Source organism: Sorex fumeus, unplaced genomic scaffold (genome assembly GCF_029834395.1).
Source record: "Sorex fumeus unplaced genomic scaffold, SorFum_2.1 ptg000002l, whole genome shotgun sequence".
Taxonomy (NCBI): Eukaryota; Metazoa; Chordata; class Mammalia; order Eulipotyphla; family Soricidae; genus Sorex; species Sorex fumeus.
In genome coordinates, this window is record NW_026606059.1 from 55,998,337 (window position 1) to 56,022,177 (window position 23,841).

Below are 23,841 nucleotides of genomic sequence, written 5' to 3' on the forward strand. Positions count from 1 at the left end.
AAAAAAAGAATACAACAAAAAAAAAGTTATGATAAAGGCAATAGATTAAAAATTCACGTGGACTCCACACAACCACAAAGAAGGAATCAAAGTGATCTGGGTTCATAACAAAGAAGAAAAACCTCAGCAAACATTGCTACTACTTACTTGCAGCAAAACTAGAATCAAAATGTGGTTATTTTGAGCTTGGCACAGTAGTTCAAAATGTGAAGGACAGAACTTGTAGTTGAACAAAATAGTTTAACACTTTATTTGATTTTCCCAATTCCGTCCCCAGAAATGAAATGATAGGGTGTAATTTTGTCTAGCAACTGGGGGATTTTCTTAGCACTTTGTGGAAACCATTGGCTTTCGAAAGTGGGCAGGCTGATTTGAACCAAAAGTTAGACAAAATATAGAATTGCAAACCACAATAAAAAGCAATTTAGAAAGAGGATCAAGCCAAGCAGATAAGCAAATTCATAAAATCAGCTTTCTGGGACTATGCATCAGGTCAGCTCCCTAATTTCAAAGGCAAAACCAAAGCAAAGCATGCAGACTTACATTGCTTCTTTAGGTCTTTCAGCTGCTGTTTAAACTGTACGAATTTTTCGTTATTTTGAAAGTCTGCATCAGAATTCTTATTCTGCAAAGCCAAAAACTTCTTCTCCACCAGTAATTTCAGATCAGGTATTTTTTCGGGACGTTCTTCTTTTACCTGACAAAGGAAATAAACTAATCTTAGCTAAATGTTTGCTGTGTGAACTGTACGAATCATACTAACGTTTTAAAGCACTATTTAAAACAACAACAATTGATTTTATTCACGTAAAAATACAGTGAGGTAGAAAACTGAAGCCCACACAGTCCAACAAAGAATCAGAGTGGGAGACTTGTTTCAGAACAGAGAGCTGGCACACCAAGGGCACACAGCATAGTCTGCTGGGACTCAACTTACCCTCTGCTTTCCTAAATGACCCTTGCTGTCTCCCAAGAACTACAGGGATGTGGGGGTACTCCACACCATCACAACTGTGTCCTCTCACTCTGTCAGAACAGGAACCTCACAGTTGCTTCTTTCTTTTTTAAAAAAATTACATTTAGATTTTTCTTTACTGATCTTCTAACTGAAACACTCTATTACATAAATTTCAGGCCTACATCACTGAAATACACCAACCAAACAATAACTATATTAAGTTCCCACTGCAGCGCCTGTTGTTCTAACTCCCCCCTCCCCACCTCTCCTAGAACCACTAACTGGTCTTCCAGTCAAAAGCTTCCATGATGTTTTGATTTCGTTCATCTGTTTGCATGTTTTCCACTTAGCACATATGCATGTAATCATATGCTATTTGTCTTTCTCTCTGGCTTCATCAGACACACTCTAGTTGCATCCGTGTTGTAGTAAATGACAGAACTTTTTCTTTCTAGCTGAGTGTGTATAAATACCACATCCAGTGTGTACATGTACCACATCTTCAGCTGCTGATCATCAGTTGACTGGCATTTAAGTTGTTTCCAGTTCTTGGCTGTTCTAAGTTATGCTGCAGTAAACATGGGAAAGCAAGTACCTCTTTGAATTAGTATTTTTGTGTTTTCTCGGGAAATGGCCAGAAGTGGATTAAATGGACTATTGTTAATTTCCACATTTAATTTTTTAGGAATATCTTCCATAGATTAATCTCTTTATTTCCCTCAACTAAATGTGCATTTGCTTTCACACCAAGAGATTTGAAAGGTTTACTTCTGTCGTCTTTGACACAGTTGTTTCTTGCCGTTTAGATAATATGACTTCCTCCCTTAGCCCAGGTTGGCATGGACCCCTCCTATTACTGAGAAGTCATTCCAGCTTTCATTCTCTTCAGAGCTCCTTAATGTCCTCTGCCTCAGCAGGTGGGAGTGGCTCCTATTTCACAAAGGAAGACTTGACCCTTGAACTTCTACCATCTGCTGCTGTAACAAGGACCAAGTGCTCCCTTTTCTGATCAATTCCACATCACTGATGTTCTTTATCCTTTCAATAAACTTTCACGCAAGCACAAAAGTAGCAGGCTTTATACTGTAGCATTCATCTCCCATGGAGATGCCCCAACGAACGAGTTTGCTTTAACCTGTTATCAATCTATCTATCCAACTGCACTATCGATCCTTAATCTTGTGCTTAGATTTGCTCTGAATCCCATCTCCATCTCCCATCAAACTTTCTCTCTCTAGATTCTTCCCCCTGCCCCCAAGCATTTAAATGGCCCCTCAGGCCTATATTTAAAGACAAAAAGTCTTTATTAATCACCCCTGTCTACTCTCCTCATCACTTATTTCCTCTTTAGACTCTAGCACATGGGGTGGGGATGGGTGTGTGTGTTGGGGGACACAACCCTCTGTACCCAGTTTTTACTTCCTCATCCCAAACGTTACTTTCTACAGTCAGTTGCTAGCCCTACCATTTCTCTGGAAGTGCTGTTCTTCATTCTTTTATCCATAAGTGCTCCCTGGGATCCTTGGCTTCTTCCTCAAGCTACTGACACCAAACCCTTTTGTACCAAAGTACTTCCATAGATGCATAAGTACAAGTTCCATTAATAGGCACTTGTACTTATTCCTTTCTTTTTCTCAATAAAACATAATCTTTTTATGCTTTAAAATCACTCTAATCAATGAACCAAAACTTAGCAATGTTAGAGTTCATGCTCTTTACTAACCCATACTGGCAATTGTCTCTGGTTTGTTGAAACAGTATGTCAGACAACGTCTGTCACAATAATGTCTGTTGAAGTGGCTGGCCATAAAAACTCCAGCACCACATTCACCTGAAGGACATTCCCAGCGAAGGTGGCTGATTTTGCCATTCTCATCCACCTTGTAGTGTTTCAGGACAGCTAATTTAATCTTCTTTCTCTTATGCTTATTCTTCTTGGGAGTGGTGTAAGATTTCTTTCACCCCAAATTCTCAAAATGAGATGAAGAGTGGATTTCTTTTGGATGTTGTAGTCAAAGTATATCCATCTTCAAGTTGCCTACCAGCAAAGATCAATCTTTGCTGATCAAAATTTCTTCCTTACCCTGGATATTGGCCTTGACATCTTTTTATCGTATGCAAGGGTTCAAACGAGAGTAAAAGTCTTTTTTAAAAAACTATTTTTCCCTTATGGGGAAGACTATTTTCCCCAAAATCTGTATCTTGGCAATGGGTCCACTGTGGATGGCAGACTGGAGAGCAAAACATAATTTTTTGAAAAAGATTATCTGCTTTATTTTTGTAACCAGCATTCAGCACATGGAAGATAGTACTTCAATACATTTCACAGTAATTAATCTTATTAGTTCCAAATATACTCACCTCTAAAACCCATAATTATTGTTAATTAACTAGCAATTATAAGTTATTAGTTGCTTTTAATAGTAAAGTATATAGCATAATTTTTTTAAATGTAGGAATACTGCTATTTATTCAGCCACCGATTAGCTGATTGAATTGGGCACGAACTCCACCTTACTTTTTTTTCATAGTTATATTTATTTATTCTTATTTTTATATTTATTTATTGAATCACTGTGGGAAAAGTTACTAAGTTTTCAGGTTTAAGTCTCGGTCATACAATGATCAAACACCTCTCCCTTCACCAGTACTCATTTTTCACACCAAGAACCCTAATATAACCCCCCTCCCACCCCTCCCAATGCCTGTGAGGCAGATGATTTCCACTTAACTCTTCTCTACATTGACTACATTCATTATTTCGACAAAAGATGCACCATTATTGTTTAGAATTCCCCCCCCCACCCACCCAACAATCAATTACTGAAAAGGCATTGTGAAACACTTAGTTTTCTATAGCTGGTTATGAGAATCATATAATGTGGATTTTGAATTTCTGCAAAGAGCCAGATAATTACAAAATTGATTTCTGTGCATCTGGTGTTATGGCTGTGCCAGAGAGCTGCTCGTGGGGAGCAACTCGTGACCTCGGTAGGGCATGAAGGACGAGCCAGTACCACCCCCCTTCCCATGAGACTGCAGTTGCCCATCACCACCAGCTCATACCTGGCATTCCAATAAGCTCTGAGGCAGCGGCCACCTTGCTGCGGGGGGCGGGGGGGGGGCACAGGGTGGAGGCAGAAGGGAGCAACACCCTTTCCTTCCCGGGGAGGCATGGCACTGCATTTAACGCATGGTCCATTTACTTTTCTGCTGGAAGCTGCCGGGCTCTGGACTAAGTCCTTTTGCCTCTGGAGCCATGGCCGTGCTGTAGAGCTGCTCGTGGGGGGCAACTCATGACCTCGGTAGGGCGTGAAGGACGAGCCAGTACTGTCCCCCTTCCCATGAGACTGCAGTTGCCCCATCACCACCAGCTCATACCTGGCTTTGCAATAAGCTCTGAGGCAGCAGCCACCTTGCTGGGGGGTGGGGGGGGGGAAGAGGAGGGGGAAGGGAGCAACACCCTTTCCCTCCCTGGGAGGCATGGCACTGTAGTTTAACAAATGGTCCATTCACTTTTTTGCTGCAAGCTGTCGGGCTCTGGACTAAGTCCTTTTGCCTCTGGAGCCATGGCCGTGCTGTAGAGCTGCTCGTGGGGGGCAACTCATGACCTCGGTAGGGCGTGAAGGACGAGCCAGTACTGTCCCCCTTCCCATGAGACTGCAGTTGCCCCATCACCACCAGCTCATACCTGGCTTTGCAATAAGCTCTGAGGCAGCAGCCACCTTGCTGGGGGGTGGGGGGGGGGGGGGAAGAGGAGGGGGAAGGGAGCAACACCCTTTCCCTCCCTGGGAGGCATGGCACTGTAGTTTAACAAATGGTCCATTCACTTTTTTGCTGCAAGCTGTCGGGCTCTGGACTAAGTCCTTTTGCCTCTGGAGCCATGGCGGTGCTAGAGAGCCACTCGTTGGGGGGCAACTCATGACCTCAGTAGGGCGTGAAGGATGAGCCAGTACCACCCTCCTTCCCATGAGACTATAGCATAATTTCTGAGTTGGAAGATAACTTAGAGATCAACTCACCTTGATTTTGATTACCACCTTCTTCCATTTCATAAGCATTTAACTTAAATAAAAGTTAAATGACTTATCTACTATTGTTGAATTAGCTAAACCATGAAATTGCTAAGGCTACTAAACAGAAAATTCTGGGCCAGGGATGAGTCTAGTGGTAATGTGTGGGTCCCTGGGTATGATCCCTGGCATGGAAAAAAAAAAAGAAATACAAAATTCTTACTTCCAACTCAAGGCAAAGGGGTGTATTTCTGATATCTCTGAATATGATAATCAATCATGTGAAAGTCAAAACATCACCTGCAATTATCTGCTCTGATGATCCTCCCTCAGAGAGAAAATAATTAAATATTCATTAAATGAACTGCTGTGCATTTTGAGAAGCTAGGTTGAGAACTAAAACTAAACTTGACTCCAAAAGACCTAAATTTTATTTTATGGCACAGAGAGGCAGAGTGTAGGAACTGTATTCTCTTTATATGGAGGATGTTCAGCAACCAGACCTGGATCCACCATCAAAGAAAGCTATGAAAAACACAGGGAGGCTTTAATGATTAGTCTCACATGTAATTAAAAATTTTAAGTAAGTCCTAGAAGACTAAAGAACCAATAAAGCTCAGTTTGAGAAAGAGAAAGAAGAAAGGCAATTTAATGTTTTATGTCTCAAGAAAAGAACTATTATACATGGTGAATACCCTGTACAAGACAGAACAAGATGAGACAAGTTTGAAATAACATGGAGAGTTTAGGGTAGATACAGAAAATATTATGAGTTCTTAGAAAAGAATTATAGGCTCTTTTTCTGGATGTATAAAATAAAATCTACTCATAATTCCTTGAGATCTTAACAGTAACATTACAGATATGCATGCAGATAAATCTTCTCAAAGTCTTTTATCAGTTTGACATTATCATTGAATCTGGGATGATAAAGAAAGATCTAATTTGAATAGATGATCTGTAGCACTGCATTGTCCTCCCACTATTCATCCATTAGCTCAAGCGGGCCCAGTAATGTCTCCATTGTGAGACTTCTTGTTACTGTATTTGGCATATGGAATATGTCACAGGGAGCTTGCCAGGATTTGCCATGGGGGAGAGATACTCTTGGTAACTTGCCGGGCTCTCTGAGAGGGGCAGAGGAATCCAACATGGACTGGCCAGGTTGGCTGCGTGCAAGGCAAATGCCCTACCAGCTGTGCTATTGCTCCAGCCCTGAATAAATGATCAGCACATACAAAAGTTCTTTCCCCCCAGAAGTTTTAAGTCTCAAGGGTATGGTGCTGCCAGCAGGTCAACGTGTACCTGTGGGGCGAGTCCAAGCCTGATGGTGCCTTCAGGCTTCCTGATACCCCAAAATTGCTGCTGTGCCTATGGCCAGCTGTGTCTAACCCCAATAACTTGGGCCCAAGTTTACCAAGAAATTAAACGGCCTAAAGTTAGGTATGTGGGAGCCATGCCCACACACCACCTCAGGCTGACCTATATAAGCTGATTTAATGGACTTATTTCAGGAACCCATAGATAAATCTCAAAAGAGATCAAGAACAACAGCTAATCTCAGACCCACGCATGGCTGAACAGACCGGGTAAACTGGAGGGGGGGGGGTGGCTGGCCTGGGGCCCACTCAAACAGAGCCCCCAGCAGTCGCTTGATTCCACAATCCAAAATCGCCACCATGCCCCCAGCCTAGCCTAACTCCACAGTCTCAGGACAGACCTTACCAAGATATAATCTGCTGATTATACAGCGGATCAAGTAGCCATGACAACAAAAATTTGTTTTCTCACAGTTCTGAGTTCTGGAAACTAGATATTAGAGACAAAGGTGCAAGGTATGGGGAAAAGCTGGTTTCTCTCTGGATTGCAGACTTCTCCATGTCACCCAATGGTTCTCTCTCTGCACAGATGTCTCCAATTTCTTCTTTGAGAGATACCAATCTGATAATGGATTAGGGTGACCTCACCCTAATAAATGGCCAGTGACCTCACCTTAATAAATGACCTCTGGAAGACTATCTCTAAAGATCATCACATCAATGAAGTACAGGAAGTTACTGAATTTCAACATGTAAATTTGGGGGAAACACAAGTCAACCCAAAGTGTGGACAAATGAAATTTTAACATGGGCTTTTTAAAAGTTTGCAGGTTAATAATATTTATAGTATTTTCCTTTGAAAATGATGGAAAATACTGAAAAAACCCAGAAAATACTGTGCTAACAGAGGGTTCTATTTTATTTTTTGGTTTGGAGACCATACCTGGCAGGGATCAGGACTGACTCCTGGCTCTGTGCTCAAGAATTACTCCTGGCAGGGCTTAGGGGAATATGTGATTGAACTCAAATCGGCTATGTGCAAAGCAAGTACCTTACCACTATACTATTGCTATAGCTCGAACAGGGAATTTTAAAGACCCTTCAGAGAGGAAAAAGTCAGGCTTTTGAGCATCACTCATTCGAGACCGAATGGTACTCCATGAATGCCCTCCATATGGAAGCTGCTAATGAGGAGAGACGACCAGAAGAGCCCCAGAAGCTCTCTGGGACCAGCTGTGAACTGAGACTGACCTGAGAGGCAGCTTAGTCTTTGCTAAGACTCAAAGACACTGAAACATTTTAAGTGACATTGCACTGAATATTTTTAAAAATGAACATCACAGCTAAAGCAGATAGGCTATACAACAGAGAGAGTAAGAAGGAAGTTATTGCTCTATGACAATTATTAGCTGGCAACATGGTCCAAGTGCAATGCTATATTTGAAGCAGAATGAATCTCTCTCTCTCTCTCTCTCTCTCTCTCTCTCTCTCTCTCTCTCTCTCTCTCTCTCTCTCTCGGATAGGGACCACAGGTAGTGGTGGTGCGTGGGAAGGAGGTGGGGCCACTTCGGGATGCTTGGGTGCAAATTTAAGGGTCGGTGCTTCACTGAGTCTTTTCTAAAAATAAGACAAGGGATTGATGATGAGTTCAAAATATTTAATATTTAAAATGGGCAACTCAGTACATTACATTTCTTTAAGATAGTAAGGGCAATTCTAAACGTCACTGTTATCCCGTTGTTCATCAATTTTCTCGAGCAGGCACCAGTAACGTCTCCATTTGTCCTAGCCCTGAGATTTTAGCAAGCGCCACATTGGAGGCTCTTTTAGGGTCAGGAGAATGAGACCCATCATTGTTACTGGGTTTTGGCATACCGAATACGCCATGGGGAGTTTGCCAGACTCTGCCATGTGGACAGAATACTCTCGGTAGCCTGCCAGTTTCTCTGAGAGCGAGAACTAGACAATAAGAGGTTGTGCGGCAGCAAATGCGGCTGCATGCTTCTGGCAGCTTGGTTTTATAGTCTCTGGATCTTGGCCGTTGATGGGATTACACGATGCTGAGGACAGTCGGTGGGTGTAACTGTCTAGCTACTGGAAGATGGAGGATCTGGGTGGGGGAGGCCCAGTCCCGATCCAAGCAGGCTTAGAGATCTCAGCCCTGGTTCCCGCACACCTGGGTTCCGTCATGAGTGAGGCTCGCACACCTGTCAGTTCCTTCATGAGTGAGGCTCGCCTGAGCATGTGGAGAGTGGTCTTAAGTATGGCTGTGGCTGGGTTCCAGAGGTTTTCAGCTGCCGGGACTCTGCTCAGGGCGGGGAGGACACTCAACCCTCCCCCCTCCAAGGGGTTCTAGTGAGGACAGCTAGGCGCAGGGGCAGGAGACTCTGTTTTAAATGTACAACATCAAATTGGGGATAATCTAGCAAGCTGCTGGGAAAATGGAAAGTGGAGTATGCAAAGGAAAAAAGAAAAGAAATGCAAAAGAAACTTTAAAAAGAGCAAAAAAGAAAACCAGGAGTAAGGTATGTCATAGGAAGGGAAAAAAGGGGGGCCGGAGCAATAATACAGCAGGAACAGCATTTGCCTTGCATGTGGTCAACCCAGGTTCGATCCATAGTACCATATATGGTCACCAGGGCCTGCCAGGAGTAATCCCTGTGAGCAGAGGTAGGACTAGCCTAGAGCATTACCCGGAATGGCCCCCAAACAAATAGTAACAACAAAAAAGTAAAAGAAAAAAAATTTTCATATATATATATGTATCACTGTCACTCTCCTCCCGTTGTTCATCGATTTGCTCAAGCGGGCCCAGTCACGTCTCCATTGGAGACTTTGTTGTTACTGTGTTTTGGCATATCGAATACATCATGGATAGCTTGCCAGGCTCTGCCGTGTGGGCGAGATACTCTCAGTAGCTTGCTGGGCTCTCCGAGAGGGGCGGAGGAATCGAACTTGGGTCGGCCATGTTGCCTGCGTGCAAGGCAAACGCCCTACTGCTGTGCTATCGCTCCAGCCCATATATATATATATATATATATATGTGTGTGTGTGTGTGTGTGTGTGTGTATATACATATATATATATATATATAGAGAGAGAGAGAGAGAGAGAGAGAAATCTCCTTTAGAGAGATCACTGTCCCGTGCAAGAGAGCTGACTGTACAGATATCTCAAAGAGCTGGTGTGTGTGCTTTGATGAAGGGGGTGTAGATTCCATCCTTGGTCCCCAGAGCTCTGAATACAGAGCTGGAAGCAGCTTCATGAACACTGCCAGGTGGTTTTCCCCTGCAGCAAAAAAAGAAAGAGGGAAAAAGTGGAGAAAGGAAGACAGAATGAGGGAGAGAAGGGGTCAAAGGGAGGTAGGGAGAGAGGAAGGAGGGAGAGATAGAGGGAGAGACAAACAGAGGAAGAGAGAAGGAGAGAGAGTGAAAGAGAGAGAAAGAGAGAGGGGGTAGGGAAGGAAAGTGAGGGAGAGATTGAAGTTGAGTTCTCCTTTGAGGAAAATGATGCAAGAGAGCTCAAGCAAGAGAAAGGCTCCAAAGAGACCACTAGATGTAATGACTCAGCCTGCTAACCTGTGAAGCTTCTCTCAGGGAAGGATAATTTCACTGCATGCAGTGCTCAGCTTATGACCCAGGGGGTGCCCAGTTGATGGTGGTGAATGAGATAGGGAGGCAAGTCTATACTGCACTGGGATGAAAAAAGGTCCTTGTCAACTGGTAAAAGGCAAGCATATAAAGTCTAATGGCAAGGGAAGATGAGGTACGGGAAGCTGGGCAAACGAAAGTGACCTGTTCACTTCCACAGAAAATTAAAAAGGATGCTGATGTGAAGGTGACAAGTCAAGGAAGAAGGAACATGTACCATAGGATTGGACAGATGTAGGTTCACCCTAAATTGTGGGTCTTGGGGCAATCCAGCTAGGCTCTGAAATTTTCCTACCTCCCTAGTATCACTTGAGAAAAGCATTTAAGCTTTAGGGCAAATACCGGCATGGGAAGACTTGTGGTGAAAGTTAATGATCTTGCCCAGGTATCACCAATGCCTAGGGGCTGGACAAGCAATGACCAAAGCAAATACTACCCCTATCCCAGCAGGTATAGGGAAATAGGAAGAGATGAGGAAACTGTGGCTCAGTCCCAAGGACTGTTGCCACATGAGACACAAGTCCAGACTTTAATAACTTCATCTTAATCTTGAAGAGATATTTTTTCTGATTTGTAAAACCATGTGGAGTCCAGACAAAAGATGAATTGAACAGATATAAGTCTGAAATGTCTATTCATTACAAACGATTGGGGGGGGGGAGGGGGGTGTTTACACATAATTTTTTATTCACAATTCCTGGACCTCTACAGGAGGGATAAAATGGGCTCCTTTTAAGCTGGACAAAGAATGACAGATAAGATAGGTGTGGAGAAAAGAAGGTCAAGGACTCCATTGGCTAATCCTGTGTATTTATTTGGAAAAACCAGGGCTCTACATTTGAAATTTAAAATGAGGCTCTGCTACTAACTGAATGAACTTGGAAAATTTATTAAGTGCATCTAACCTTGGATTTCCTTACTGGAAAACACAAGAGTGTTGACCTCACAGTGCTATTAGAAGCACAGATGGAATGAAGCAATAAAGCACCAGGCTGTCTATCAGGAAAATTCAATGCCCAGTAGCTATGACTGCTGTTGGTACTATTATCATTATCTGTTCTTCTAGGGCTACTTGGGCCTGCAGTTCAGCAGAGGACCATAAAACTAGCCATGAAATCTATGAACAGATCCCAGTATGGAATTCAGTTGAAGCAACAGAAATACAGTGTGACCAAGAGGTCATGGATAGAACTCTGGAAAACACCAACCACATCATGGGGCAGCTAAATGAGTTTTTAAAACAAAAACAGCCCAAGAATTTAAAAAGAAAAGTATTCATAAAGTCTAGGATTGCCTTTCATGATCTGTTAGCTGCTACAGAGAAATTAAACCAAAAAAAAAAAGTGTCCATTGGACTTGATGACTTGTTCACTGGGGACTTTAGCAGAGGCAGAGGTAGATAGTCTCAAAAGTGCTGACTCTAAAACAAGATCGCTGTTTAATGAACTAGTGGGAAAGGCAGGAGGAGAAGTAGGGAAAACACACACCAATCCCTACACATACCACTCAATTCCACTCATAATCACTTTGTGAGCATTTAGCTACATTTAATTGGAACCCAACACTCTGGCCAACCATAGCATTTCACCTTGTGTTGGCAATGGGAAGGCAAGCGAAGAGGTGACAGGAAAACAATCAAGGCAGGCCTCCAGCAGATCTTTCAGCATAAGTAGAAGCTTCCTATTTGAAACAGTCCTCCAATACTCCAACTATATTATTAGTCAAAATGCATTACATACATTTCTAAAAATATTTGCATAATGCTGGTATACCTCATTTCTTCCCTACAATATTGTGTGTATATATATGTTATATATATATATATATGTATGTATGTTTGTATGTGCAATTACTCAAAGTGTGTCATTTTATTGCCTCAGGGCAAAGTCAAGGTCTTCTCCTCCAATTATCATTATTGCCTTATAGCTATCATTTCACTGGGAGGGGAGATCACAGGAGCAAGGGATATTAATGGACTGAGTCATTCACACGCTTTTGAGTCATGTGAGAATCTAGTATAAAATTAATAACTCTTGTAACTGAACCAAGACTCAGATGGATTACTCTCTCCTAACCAGTCATGGCTAGATGATTGGCTCCCCAAAATGATATGTATCCCCAATGATTTACATCTTGGAAATACACCACCTAGAGAAAGTCCGTCTGGGTACATAGTAGTGACTAGCAATTTGCTTTGAATTAGATGAGAGTTAAGTACTGCAAGTTGCAATCCATAGTTTAATCTATGACTAATGGAACATGCTTTCAGGCTGGGAATCAAGAGGGAATTGTCTCAGTGGGGCCTCAAATATTCATTCATCAAATATTTGCCGAGTCCCATTGGGTACCACATATTGTGCTAAACACACAGATATTTACAGAAGTTGTCCCACACTGATGACACACCACCAACCCAACTGGTCAATGCACAGGGTAAATTTATATAGGCCAATATGTCTCCACTACTTTATAGCAAAAAAAGCTTGGTAAAGTTTTTATTGAAAGGCAAGTCCAGGCTAAGAATCATTATGCTTTCACTGGTACAACCTAATTGCAAGCATATACGGAGACACACTTTATTTTCCACAGCGTATTATACTGCCTTTGTCCTCCTTAAAATATATGCTACAACATACATATGTCACATGATAACACACACATACGTCACATGATAACGAGCAGCCTGGACTATACCCTTCATCTCATGCCAGTTTCTGCGATCAATTGCACAATGTGAACTGAACACTTTTGGACCCAATTATTTGTAGGTGAGTGAGTTTCCTAGTGCCATTATTTAGTTTGACTTCTGACAAAGCACTTAGGAGAGAATACTTCCTTGTTGAGCATTATGACACATGGAACGTACTTCACAGTTGACCAAGGTGTTGTAATACGCCATTACTGAGCAGCAGCCAACCAGACATGGAAACCTCTTTCATCCTTCAAATCCTTCAGACAAAATCTGAAAATGAATGAACTTCAGCATGTGTCAGAGTGGCATTGGTGTAGATCTAAGGGCCAGACAATAGACAGTTGTCGAACAGATGGTAGTGGACTGAGGCAAGCTGTCATCTGTGTGTCTGTTACTAAACATTTATGCTGTTGAAAATTGCTCCATAAATTTCTCATGGCATCATGCCCGCTCTTAAGATTACGACCAACAGAAATCACTTATTCACATAGACCACAGCACTACAATTCCCACAGTGACAGATGACCAAACCAAAGTGTTGCTTATGCCTCTTAGGGGGTTTGCTTTGTTTTTGACTTCATTTTGTTTTGTTTTGGCAAAACTCATGGAAACACGGATTATTTATTTATTCATTTACTAGTTCACTCAATAAATATTTACCAAATGCCTATCACATGCAGTCACTGGAGATATAATAGTAAACAGACTGATGTGGGCCGGGTGCTCTTGTGGGGTTGAGGATCTGGTGGGGAAAACAAGTCATATTCAAGTAGTCAGAGAAATACACTACAGCTGTCACTGACTGTGCTAAGTGCTATGAAGGAAATAGATTAACTAGTAAGAAGGCACAAAACACAAACATTGAGATCAGTTCATAGATCATCCTTTAAACACTGTTCAATTTAAACTTAGGCCACACAACAGGGAGGGTGAGATGAGGATTAGTATTATTACTAACAAAACACTTAGTGCTTGTATAGCACTTTTCACAAGCATGGCTCAGTCTTACACCCACATCTTGGAATCCCAGTTTTACAGAGGTGAGGAATGGGCAGTGCAGAGGTTAAGCATCTTGCTCAAGGTCAGAATGAGTCCAGGACAGGCTGTTTCCACTTCATCCAAACCCCCTTTCATTTTAATTTCGTTTAGCAGGTGCCTTCAAGTTCCTACTTTTATCAGCATCTTTTATAACAAGTGACATGATTTCAGTCATATATATTAGGGGTTATTTGTTACTCTCTAGACTAAAAGTCCGAATTTGAAATGGGTTTGTCCTGTCCACTACACCTATGTCACACACGAATTTACTAGGTGTTGTGTTTATAACTGTGGTATCTCAGTCAAACAGCAATGGGCTCAAGCTAATGGGATTCACTATTCTTACTCCGAATCCCATCATCCATTATGATCTCTCAGAATACTAAATTATCCACTGACAGTTTAGTTCCAGTGCTGCCTGAGAGACAACACCTCAGGAGGTTAGTCGGGTCCCTCGGGATGCTTGTAACTGTGAATAATAACCATATGACATTGTTTCTCCGACAGACATAACACAAGGGCCTAAGAACCAAGGGACAACAGTAGAATTACACATCTTCTCCTCCCCTCATCACGCCTAATGACCAACTTGCATTTTTCTCTCCCATGGCTGCAACTCTAGTTCTGCTGGTTTAACAGTCTCAGTGCCCAAGAGAAGAATGATTTCACCAAGGGACTCAACAATGCCTCCACTGATACAGACACTTTAACTGCAACCCGGCAATTCTGCGTTTCTCATGACATTAACAGACAGAAAGCGAGGTTACAGAACTGGTTGGGGCAATCAATCTTGATTATCAAGGGTAAAAAGGGTTGCTTTATAGGAGGGAGAAAGAAATGGAGATGTTTCTGGAACCAAGAGTATCTCCTGGACTTGCCATGTTTAGTGGTAAAACATAATAAAAGTCAGCAACTATTTCACATGGGCAGAACCATCATGAGAACACTGTAGCAATCCAAAAATATAAGCCTAGGCCTTGTAGCCAGAGAGACAGCACAGGACTTAAGGTGCAGGCCTTGTATGTGGTGATGCCAGTTCCATCCCTGGCACCTCCAGGGATGGCCCTCCAGGCACCTACATGGCCCTCTACAAGCTTCATCAGAAGTCCCCAAGGCATTGCCAAGTGTGGCCTTGGAGGCTCCAGGCACCAGCGAGGTGACACAGGTAGTTTCCAACACTACAGAGATGAAGCAGCAGCACTGCACTGAAGTGCCAACCCATCTGGCCAGAAGTTGCCAGGAATGCCCCCCAACTTCCCCGAGCACCATTTGGGAGGCACCCATCCTGTATCTCCCTCCCTTAATGTCTAGGCTTGTAGTTAGATAAAGGCCTATAATTGGCTGAGAGCTGGCTGAAGACAAAAGACAGGAAGGTAGCAGGGAAAAGGATGACTTAGCAACTATGGGTATAGGACAGATACACTGACATGTCCACTTCTACTTCTTCCTGATTTGTGATGTACATATTCATATTTTCCTTTCTTTTCTGTCTTTTTAAATTTTTCATTTAATTGAATCACCGTGAGATACACAGTTACAAAATTGTTCATGATTGGGTTTCAGCCATACAATGTTCCATCTCCATATTTTAAATGAATCTCTTTCTTTTCCTTCTAATATGTTGTGAAAGTTGCTACCTTATGTGTTTTGGAGTATCGAAGGCCCAGAAGAAAATGGAGCATGTGTGGCCCAAATATCCTGGCCTTACAAACAGAGAGTGGCTAGTTACTCTCTCTTTCCCCTTCTAAGAAAAGGAGGAACATAATGTTTCCTTTTACACAGAGTCCCAACATGGCAGTAGAGATACTCCACTGGAGCTGCCATGGGCAGCAAATTTAAGTTTGGGGGGAAAGCATATATAACAGATGCACTGCCAAGCACACTCATCTAGAAACTTTTGAAGCCCCTTCTCATGTTTAGGGAATTTCCCACCTCTGAGTGATAAAAAGAAGGACTAGGGCAGGACCCAGAAACCCATTTCCTCAGTCTCCCTTGTAGCAAGAACATAGGACACGACACCTGGGCTCTCTGCCTGTGGAACTTATTACATTCTTGAAAATAACATGAAGGTGTCAGCAAACTCCTGTAGTCAGGTTTCCAGGGAAGTCAGCTTTCAAGCCCAATTTCTGCCCCCCACCAGCTGTGTAATCTTGAGCAAGTTTACAACCTCTCAGAAAGTTGATTTCCTCTCAGAAAGTTGATTTCCTTTCTCTCACTTGTCTGAAGTATAGCCTTGCTGTGAATATTAAGTCAACAAATGTGCACTTAAAGTATTCAAAGTTTTAAAATTCAAAGACAGTAGCCACTTACTACAGCTGACTACTTAATCCTAAATTTAAATAAAATAAAAAATTTAGTTTGGTTCTAAGGCTGTATTTCCAGTGCTAAAGGAGCAAAACACAGATACTAGCTACCTTTCTGATAGTGCAGACAGAACACTTCTATTACCACAGGAGGTTCTGGAAAGCCTGGGATTAGAAAATACTTCCAATTACCCAGTAAGCACCCAAATGATAATGCCACTCTAATTTATTTTTTGTTTACTGGGTCACCCTCAGAAGTGCTTGGGAATACTCCTGGCTCAGAGCTTGGGGGTCACTCCCAGTGGTGCTGAGGGAACACATGGTGGCAAGAATAGAAGTTGGGACTCCTGCACGTCAAACATGTGATCTAGCCCTTCTGCCATCTCCCTGGTCCAATAATAGCAACTGCTTCTATTATCAGAATTGTCATCATCACCATCGTTATTATTATCTTATATTAAAATTCCCAGAATTTATTAATATCTGGAAATTTGAATCTTTGGGCCTTCTTTTCCCAATTCCCTCCAGCACAATCCCTACTTCCCCATCCCTTCCTCTAGCAATCATATTATTGTTACAATGACAGAGCTGAATCTAAAATTTAGTGGAGGGGCCTGGAAATGGGCTCAGTGGCTTAAGGAATACCCAAGATGGGTATGAAGCTGTGAGCTTAATTCCCATTGCCACCATATGTGGCCAGGCCCTCTTGACAGTCTCACTCTCTGAGACCCCAGGAAAGGCAAGGGGTGGGTGGTGGAGAGGAATCTAGCAGAAGAGGTAGAAAGGTGAAAAATTAGTTAACTACAGTCCGGTAACTTAAATTAGCAGCAGAAACTGTCTGAATTCAGTTAATCATGGTCAAGGTGCTGAACTAAGTGCTTCACATGGATTAGTTAATGCCCCAGATGAACAAACAAGAGAAGAAATACATTTGATTTATTTCCTTAAATTAGGAAACTGAGGCTAAGAAGTAGGTAAACTGCAAGCCACTAAAAAATATGCAGTGCTAGAGATGAGGTTTATAGCCTGGGCGCAAGTATTAGACCAGTGTTTCACTGCTGGTCTGCGCCTGGGTTAGAACTCCTGGTGCTCTGACATGTACGCAAAGCAGGTGCTGGTACACAGGTGTGACGGGCTGAAAAATACTGGGTTAGAGTACCAAGTCCATGATTTAAGGATAGCTCAACGCATCCCCACTGTATACTGAATGCCCGGTCAGGGCAACACTGCTTTTGGTGCTGGGAACAGATTAGTAAACAAAGGAAACTGAGTTTCTGCTCTCAAGAAGTTTATATTCTAGTTAAAGTTCATATTCTAGTTATATATAAATACACACATACAGCCAGCTGTTAAATGAGATGGAGTGAGCTCAATGTGATAAACAGTCAAGGGAAGGCTTCACTCAGGACATGGTATCTGAATGGAGACAAGCAAACTGTGAAGAAGGGAAGATGGAAGGAACTGAGGTCAAATGTGAACAAGGAGGGAAGGTGGAACAGGTCATAGGGGTCTTAACCCTCTATTCAAAAAGGAGATGGAAAGGCTTTCATTAGAGGAGTGAGAGGATGGCATCTTACTCTTACAGGCTCCTTAGGTGTGTTATGATGAGAACAGGCTTTAGAAGAGAGGGGCAGAAGCAGGAGGAGGCCAGTTACGGAGCACAGGCTACAGTGCTCATTCATACAATGGACAAGACGGTATAGACCAGCGAGGAGCAGCAGACACAGCAGAGAATAGTCAGAGTTCCAAGATCATTTAAAGGCAGAAACAATACGGCTTAATGATGGACTGAATATGGATAATGGAACAAGGGAACTCAAGAGAGCTTTGCTTTGGGTATGACTAAATGAACAAGTACTGGGGTCATTTTTTGAGATGGGGACATCTGGGATAGCTGGGTTGGGAGGGGGAAAATAAAAAATTGAGGTTTAAAAGATTAAATGTGAAATACCTATGGGAATGGATGTAATGTAGTGGGAATGAAAAGAAGTCAGCTGTGTATCTCAGGTTCAGCTTTGGAATGGAAGATAGGATCAAAATAAAAGAAAAAACAAAAAGCAAAAGAATAATCACTAGAAGAGTCCTGCTAAGTCTGTGATGGGCAAGAAAGAGTCAGCTGTGTGAGGTGAGAGGAATACTCATAGTATAAAGAAGAAAGTGGGCTAAGGCCAGAGGTAAGAGAACATTCCAAGAACTACCATAAAAGAAAGGTGAAAAAGGAGACTGCAGAGCTAAATGGGGACATGGAGCAGATAAAGAAGCCTGAATTTAATCTGAAGAATAAGGAATATACTAAGAAGGCAGCACTGTGAAAAAGTTAGGAAAGTAAAATACTCCAATTTCCAATTCAGAGAAGACTCTTAGGGTAATAGAGAACATATTAGAAGAAGGCAAAAACTGTACAGTAAGCTTATCATGGGAGACAAAGAATGTGCAAATGAGGACAGAGGTGGGTAATTTGAGAATCAGTAAAATTTGGAGATGGAATGTGAGATAAGAAGAGTTTGAAGGACTGAGGTAATAACCAAGTGTCTGAAGTGGGAAAGCGGACGGATACTATTGTTATTTACCAAGTCACAGAATTCCAAATGAAAATTAAGGGGGACACTCTCTGTTCCTCTGGACTTAAGGAACCCAATTATGTGGAAAAATCAAATGTATGCTTGAATTTCTATTGTGTGTGATTCTCAACTGGGAGATTGGGAATGGAAAACAAAGATTTGTAATTTAGCAACATAAATGCCATAAACAAAAGGTCAGAGACATAGTACAGGGGCTAAGGGGCTTGCCTTGCAGCCAACCATGGTCTGAATCCCCAGCATCAAATATGGTCCCCCAAGCACTGCCAGGTAATACTCCTGAGCACAGCCAGAAATAGTCCCTGAACAACACTGGGTGTGGTCCCAAAACTGAAAGGGGGAAAATGGCCATAATTCAAGATCTAAACATGGGTATTCTTTCTGAGAAAGAGAGCGCACAGAGAAAAAGAGAAAAAAAGAACAGGTGAAAAATCCTTGATTTAATGGGCAGAGAGATAGCATAACAGAGAGTACTACTACAGAGAAGCAGTCAGAAGCTGGAAGAGACAACAGTTGCATGTGGTCTTGAGAGTTGGAAGAAATCTAACAATTATGAGAGAAGGTAGCTATCGAAGGCAGGAGTCAAATCAGAGAAGACTGAAAAGCAGAGACTAGATGTAAGTGTGGGACCTTGGGCAGTCCCAGTCGTCTCCTTCTGTACAGAGGAATACTGTATTATCCACTGGGGGCGGGAGGGTGCTGGAAGGATGCATGATCATGTGGATAAAGTACTTAAAAAGCATTAGACACTCTAGGCACTACAACATAGTCTACTTTTATGGTCACATATGCTCCATCCCCACACCCATTTTTACTGAGGTACCATGGTTTATAATATTGTTAATGATAGCTGCATGTTCTAATACTCCACCCCCATCCCAGGGACAGTTTCCCTCTATCCGTGTCTTGTGATCCTTTCCCATCCACCCCACAACTCCACCCCCTTCTCTATCTCATCCATCTCAGTTCTCAGCTTCAGTACCACATAAGGTCTCCCGAACCCCTCTGGGAGTGATTTCTGAGCACAAAGGTAGGAGTAAGCCCTGAGCTACACTGGATGGAACAAAATTTCACCCAGTGAAAAGGATGCCAAAGTTCATCTGGGGGCAACGGCCATCTTGCTTTAGAATGACAGAATTTCTGACACTGGCATTTATATGGTGCAGGGAAGAATGGAGATACTTTGTGCTAACTAGCCCTAAGAAAGCAAAGACCCACGAGAAGAATGTGGCAGTGCCCTGAAATTTATATGGAACAATAAGCCCCCACGAATAGCTAAAGCAATTCTTGGGAAAAAGAAAATGGGAGGAATCAACCTCCCTAACTTCAAACTCTACTACAAAGCAGTAATAATTAAAACAGCATGGTACTGGAACAAAGGCAGAACTGCAGACCAATGGAACAGGGTTGAATACACTGACATCTCCCCTCAATCATATGATCATCTAATCTTTGATAAAGGTGCAAGAAATGTGAAGTGGAGTAAGGAAAGCCTCTTTAACAAATTGTGCTGGCATCACTGGACGGCTACATGCAAAAAAATGGGCTCAGAACTCTGCCTAACACTATGTACAAAAGTAAGATCAAAATGGATTAAAGATCTCAACATCAGACCAGAAACCATAAGGTACATTGAAGACAAAGCTGGCAAAACCCTCCATGACATTGAAGCTAATGGTGTTTTCAAAGATGCCACATCACTGGCCGAGCAAGTGAAAACAGAGATAGATAAATGGAACTATCTTAAACTAAGAAGCTTCTGCACCTCCAAAGAAACAGTGACCAAAATACAAAGACAGTCTACAGAATGGGAAAGGATATTCGCCGAATACACATCTGACAAGGGGTTGATATCAAGGATATACAAAGTACTGGTTGAACTCCACAAGAAGAAAACATCCAACCCCATCCAAAAATGGGGCAATGAAATCAACAGAAACTTTCTCAAAGAAGAAATCTGAATGGCAAAAAAGCACATGAGAAAATGCTCTACATCATTAATCATCAGGGAGATGCAGATCCAAACCACAATGAGATACCATCTCACACCTCAGAGACTGGCCCACATTCGAAAGAACAAAAGCAACTGATGCTGGCGCGGATGTGGCGAGAAAGGGACACTCCTTCACTGTTGGTGGGAATGCCGACTGGTTCAACCCTTTTGGAAAACAGTATGGACGATTCTCAAAAAATTAGAAATTGAGCTCCCATTTGACCCAGCAATACCACTCCTGGGAATATATCCCAGAGAGGCAAAAATGTATAGTCGAAGTGACATCTGCACTTGTTTGTTCATTGCAGCACTCTTTACAATAGCCAGAAACTGGAAGAAACCTGAGTGCCCAAGAACAGATGACTGGTTAAAGAAACTTTGGATACATCTATACAATGGAGTACGATGTAGCTGTTAGAAAAGATGCAGTCATAAAATTTACATACAAGTGGTGGTACAACATGGAAAGTATCATGCTAAGCGAAATGAGTCAGAAAGAGAGGGATAGACATAGAAAGACTGCATTCATCTGGGGGATATAAAGTAACAAAATATGAGATTAATACCCAAGAATAGCTGACATCAGCACCAGGAGGATTACTCCATAGCTTAGAGGCCAGCCGGACATTCTAGGGGAAAGGGCAGCTCAGATAGAGAAGGGAGCACCAAATAAAGTATGTTTGGAGGATCCTCCCAGGAGGGGAGATGCATGTTGAAAGTTGACTATGGACTGAACATGTTTGCCACTCAAAGCCTCTTTTGCAGACCACAACACCCAAAATGAGAGAGAGAACAGAAGGGAATGCCCTGCCACAGAGGCAGGGTGGGATGGGGGTGGGGTGGGAGGGATATTATGCATGGTTGTGGAAAATGGGCACTGATGGAGGGATGGGTATTTGATCATTGTATAATTGAAACCCAAGCACAAAAAATTGTAAATCTAAAAAAAAAAATAACGAATGTGACCAAAATAGAGAGAAAGTTAAGTGGAAATCATCTGCCTCACAGGCATGAGGAGGGGTGGGGTGGGGGGTGTATATTGGGCTTCTTGGTGGTGGAAAATATGTACTGGTGAAGGGACAGGTATTAAAAAAAAAAAAGAATGTGGCAGTGCAAGGTTTCATGGACGCCCTTTCTTTCAAGATTAGGGACCAGAAAAGGAATTCTCAGGCCCACGGAAGAGTCCTCCAGCTATGTGAAGGCTGAGGTGAGGGTTGGGAGGGTTTCCTCTTCCTTGACTATGTCCTGCTGGTCCTCCAGTCACCCCTCCAGGGAAGAGAGAAGCTTAATAACCAAAAGAATGACCTTGTAATTTTTGTAATAGGAAAGCAGGGAAAATATTTCTTTCTGATTCTGCAAATATCTGTTAGAAAACCTATCTAACATGATTAGAGAAACTAAAGGGGAATGGGAAGTGCAAAATTTCTTATGTTAGGAGTACCACATTTTTCTCTTCTAATGTGGGTTTTTTTTGGTTTTAGTTTGGTTTCTTTTCCAGTTTTGTTTTGTTCAGGGGCCATACCTGGCTGTCCTTAGGGATTACTCTGGGCTCCGTGTTCAGGGGTCACTCCTGGCAGGCTCAGGGAAACATATGGGATGATGCCAGCGATTGAAGTCAGGTAGGCTGCACACAAGGCAAAGTGCCCTACCAATGTTTTATCATCCCAGTTCCTTTTCCTACAGTGTCATAAAATCCTAGTAAAATATTTAGTCTGGTTTCAAGTCCCTTGTGTTCCTGTTATTGTATGTCCACGTCACAGACAAAAGGTGATCCATGGATCTGAGGCATACTGATGCTTCCAATGACTTCCCACAAGTAGAGTTATCATATTCTACTTCACTTACTAATATAAGGGTAGCCTTCGGTAGATGGAATGAATTTTATCAATCACTGAGTCAGAGATCACTGCACCACAGGAAAATTATAAAATCTATAAAACAAAAGTCATCCATAGAGCACTTTTTAGGATTATCTATAGAATCTGATTCTCGTCCAAAAAGATTTAATGGTTTCCTTGAAGCAAACACTGAAGGGTGGCTGCCAAGAGTGAAACACAGACAATACTATTTCATAATGTACTGCAATATTTCTCTTCTCAGTAGGCCATTTATCATGTATTCACAGATATGTCCTAACTGGGTGGGCATCCAAAAATTTGCTCTTAGTCATAACCTTCATTCTCCTGTACTATTAACAATGAAACTATGAAAAGAAGGGAGCAGACAATAAAAAAAATACCATCCTACATTGGGGCAATACTTAAAAAATTTATAAACCAGGTTTGCTATTGCTTTCCTATTTGATTCCAAAACAACTTGTGCAAAGAAACATCCGTTCAGGACATGAAAAACAGTATAGAGATAAAGGCACTTGGCTTCCAGTGTGCTGTCCCTGATTCCATCCCAGCATGGCATTTGTTCCCCTGACCACTGCCAGATGCCGCTGAACTCCTGCTCTAAAACAAACAAATATGCCACATATTGCTCTCCTCTTCTCTACTTTTCCATGGAGTGAATTCTCCTTTACTTCTTCTTAAAAACGATTATGAGGTGATAGCCTCTGAGTACCTGTACTATAAATCATACTGCCCCAAAGTAGAGAGAAAGAAGGAAACTGCCTGCCATAGAGGCAGGGGGTGAGGTGGTGGAGTGGAGGTGACAGAGGGATACTGGAGACACTGGCAGTGGGAAAGTTACACTGGTGGAGGGATAGCTGTTCAATCATTGTATGACAAACTCAATCATGAAAGCTTTGTAACTGTATCTCATGGTGATTCAATAATTCTTTTTTTTAAAAGTGATTATGAGGGACTGGAGCGATAGTTTAGCAGGTAGGGCATCTGCCGTGAATGCAACTGACCTGTATTCGATCCTTGGCACCCAATACGGTAACTCAAGATCCACCAGGAGTGACCCCTGAGCACAAAGCTAGGAGTAAACCCTGGCCATCCAGGTACGGCCACAAACCAAAAATTAAAAACAAAAATTCATTATGAGCAAATCTATATAAACTATGAGGACAGAGTGACAAAACAGTGGGAGGGCCTTTGTCTTGCACATGGCTGACCCAGATTCAATCCTGGGCATCCCATAGGGTTCCACAAATCCACCAGGAGTGATACCTGAGCACATAGTCAAAAGTAAGCCCTCAGTGTGGCTCAAAATGAACAACAAAATCTATAGGCTAATCTGGCAAGAAATAAGTAGAAAAACATTTCCTAATGTAATTTAGAACATCAAATATGAACTAAATGCAACTTTGAGTGGTATGAATGCAAAACATCTTGTCACTAAAA

The 23,841-nt window shown here is 42.2% G+C and overlaps 1 protein-coding gene across 2 annotated transcripts in view; it reads right to left on the reverse strand.

The window, feature by feature from the left end:
- NSMCE2 (NSE2 (MMS21) homolog, SMC5-SMC6 complex SUMO ligase) overlaps nt 1–23,841 on the reverse strand; it is a 302,562-nt gene that overhangs the window by 167,578 nt on the left and 111,143 nt on the right. For both annotated transcript variants that reach the window (XM_056110551.1, XM_056110556.1), the window contains exon 4: nt 544–697. In XM_056110551.1, coding sequence (XP_055966526.1) covers nt 544–697 — 154 coding nt within the window. The remainder of the gene's footprint in view (nt 1–543; nt 698–23,841) is intronic.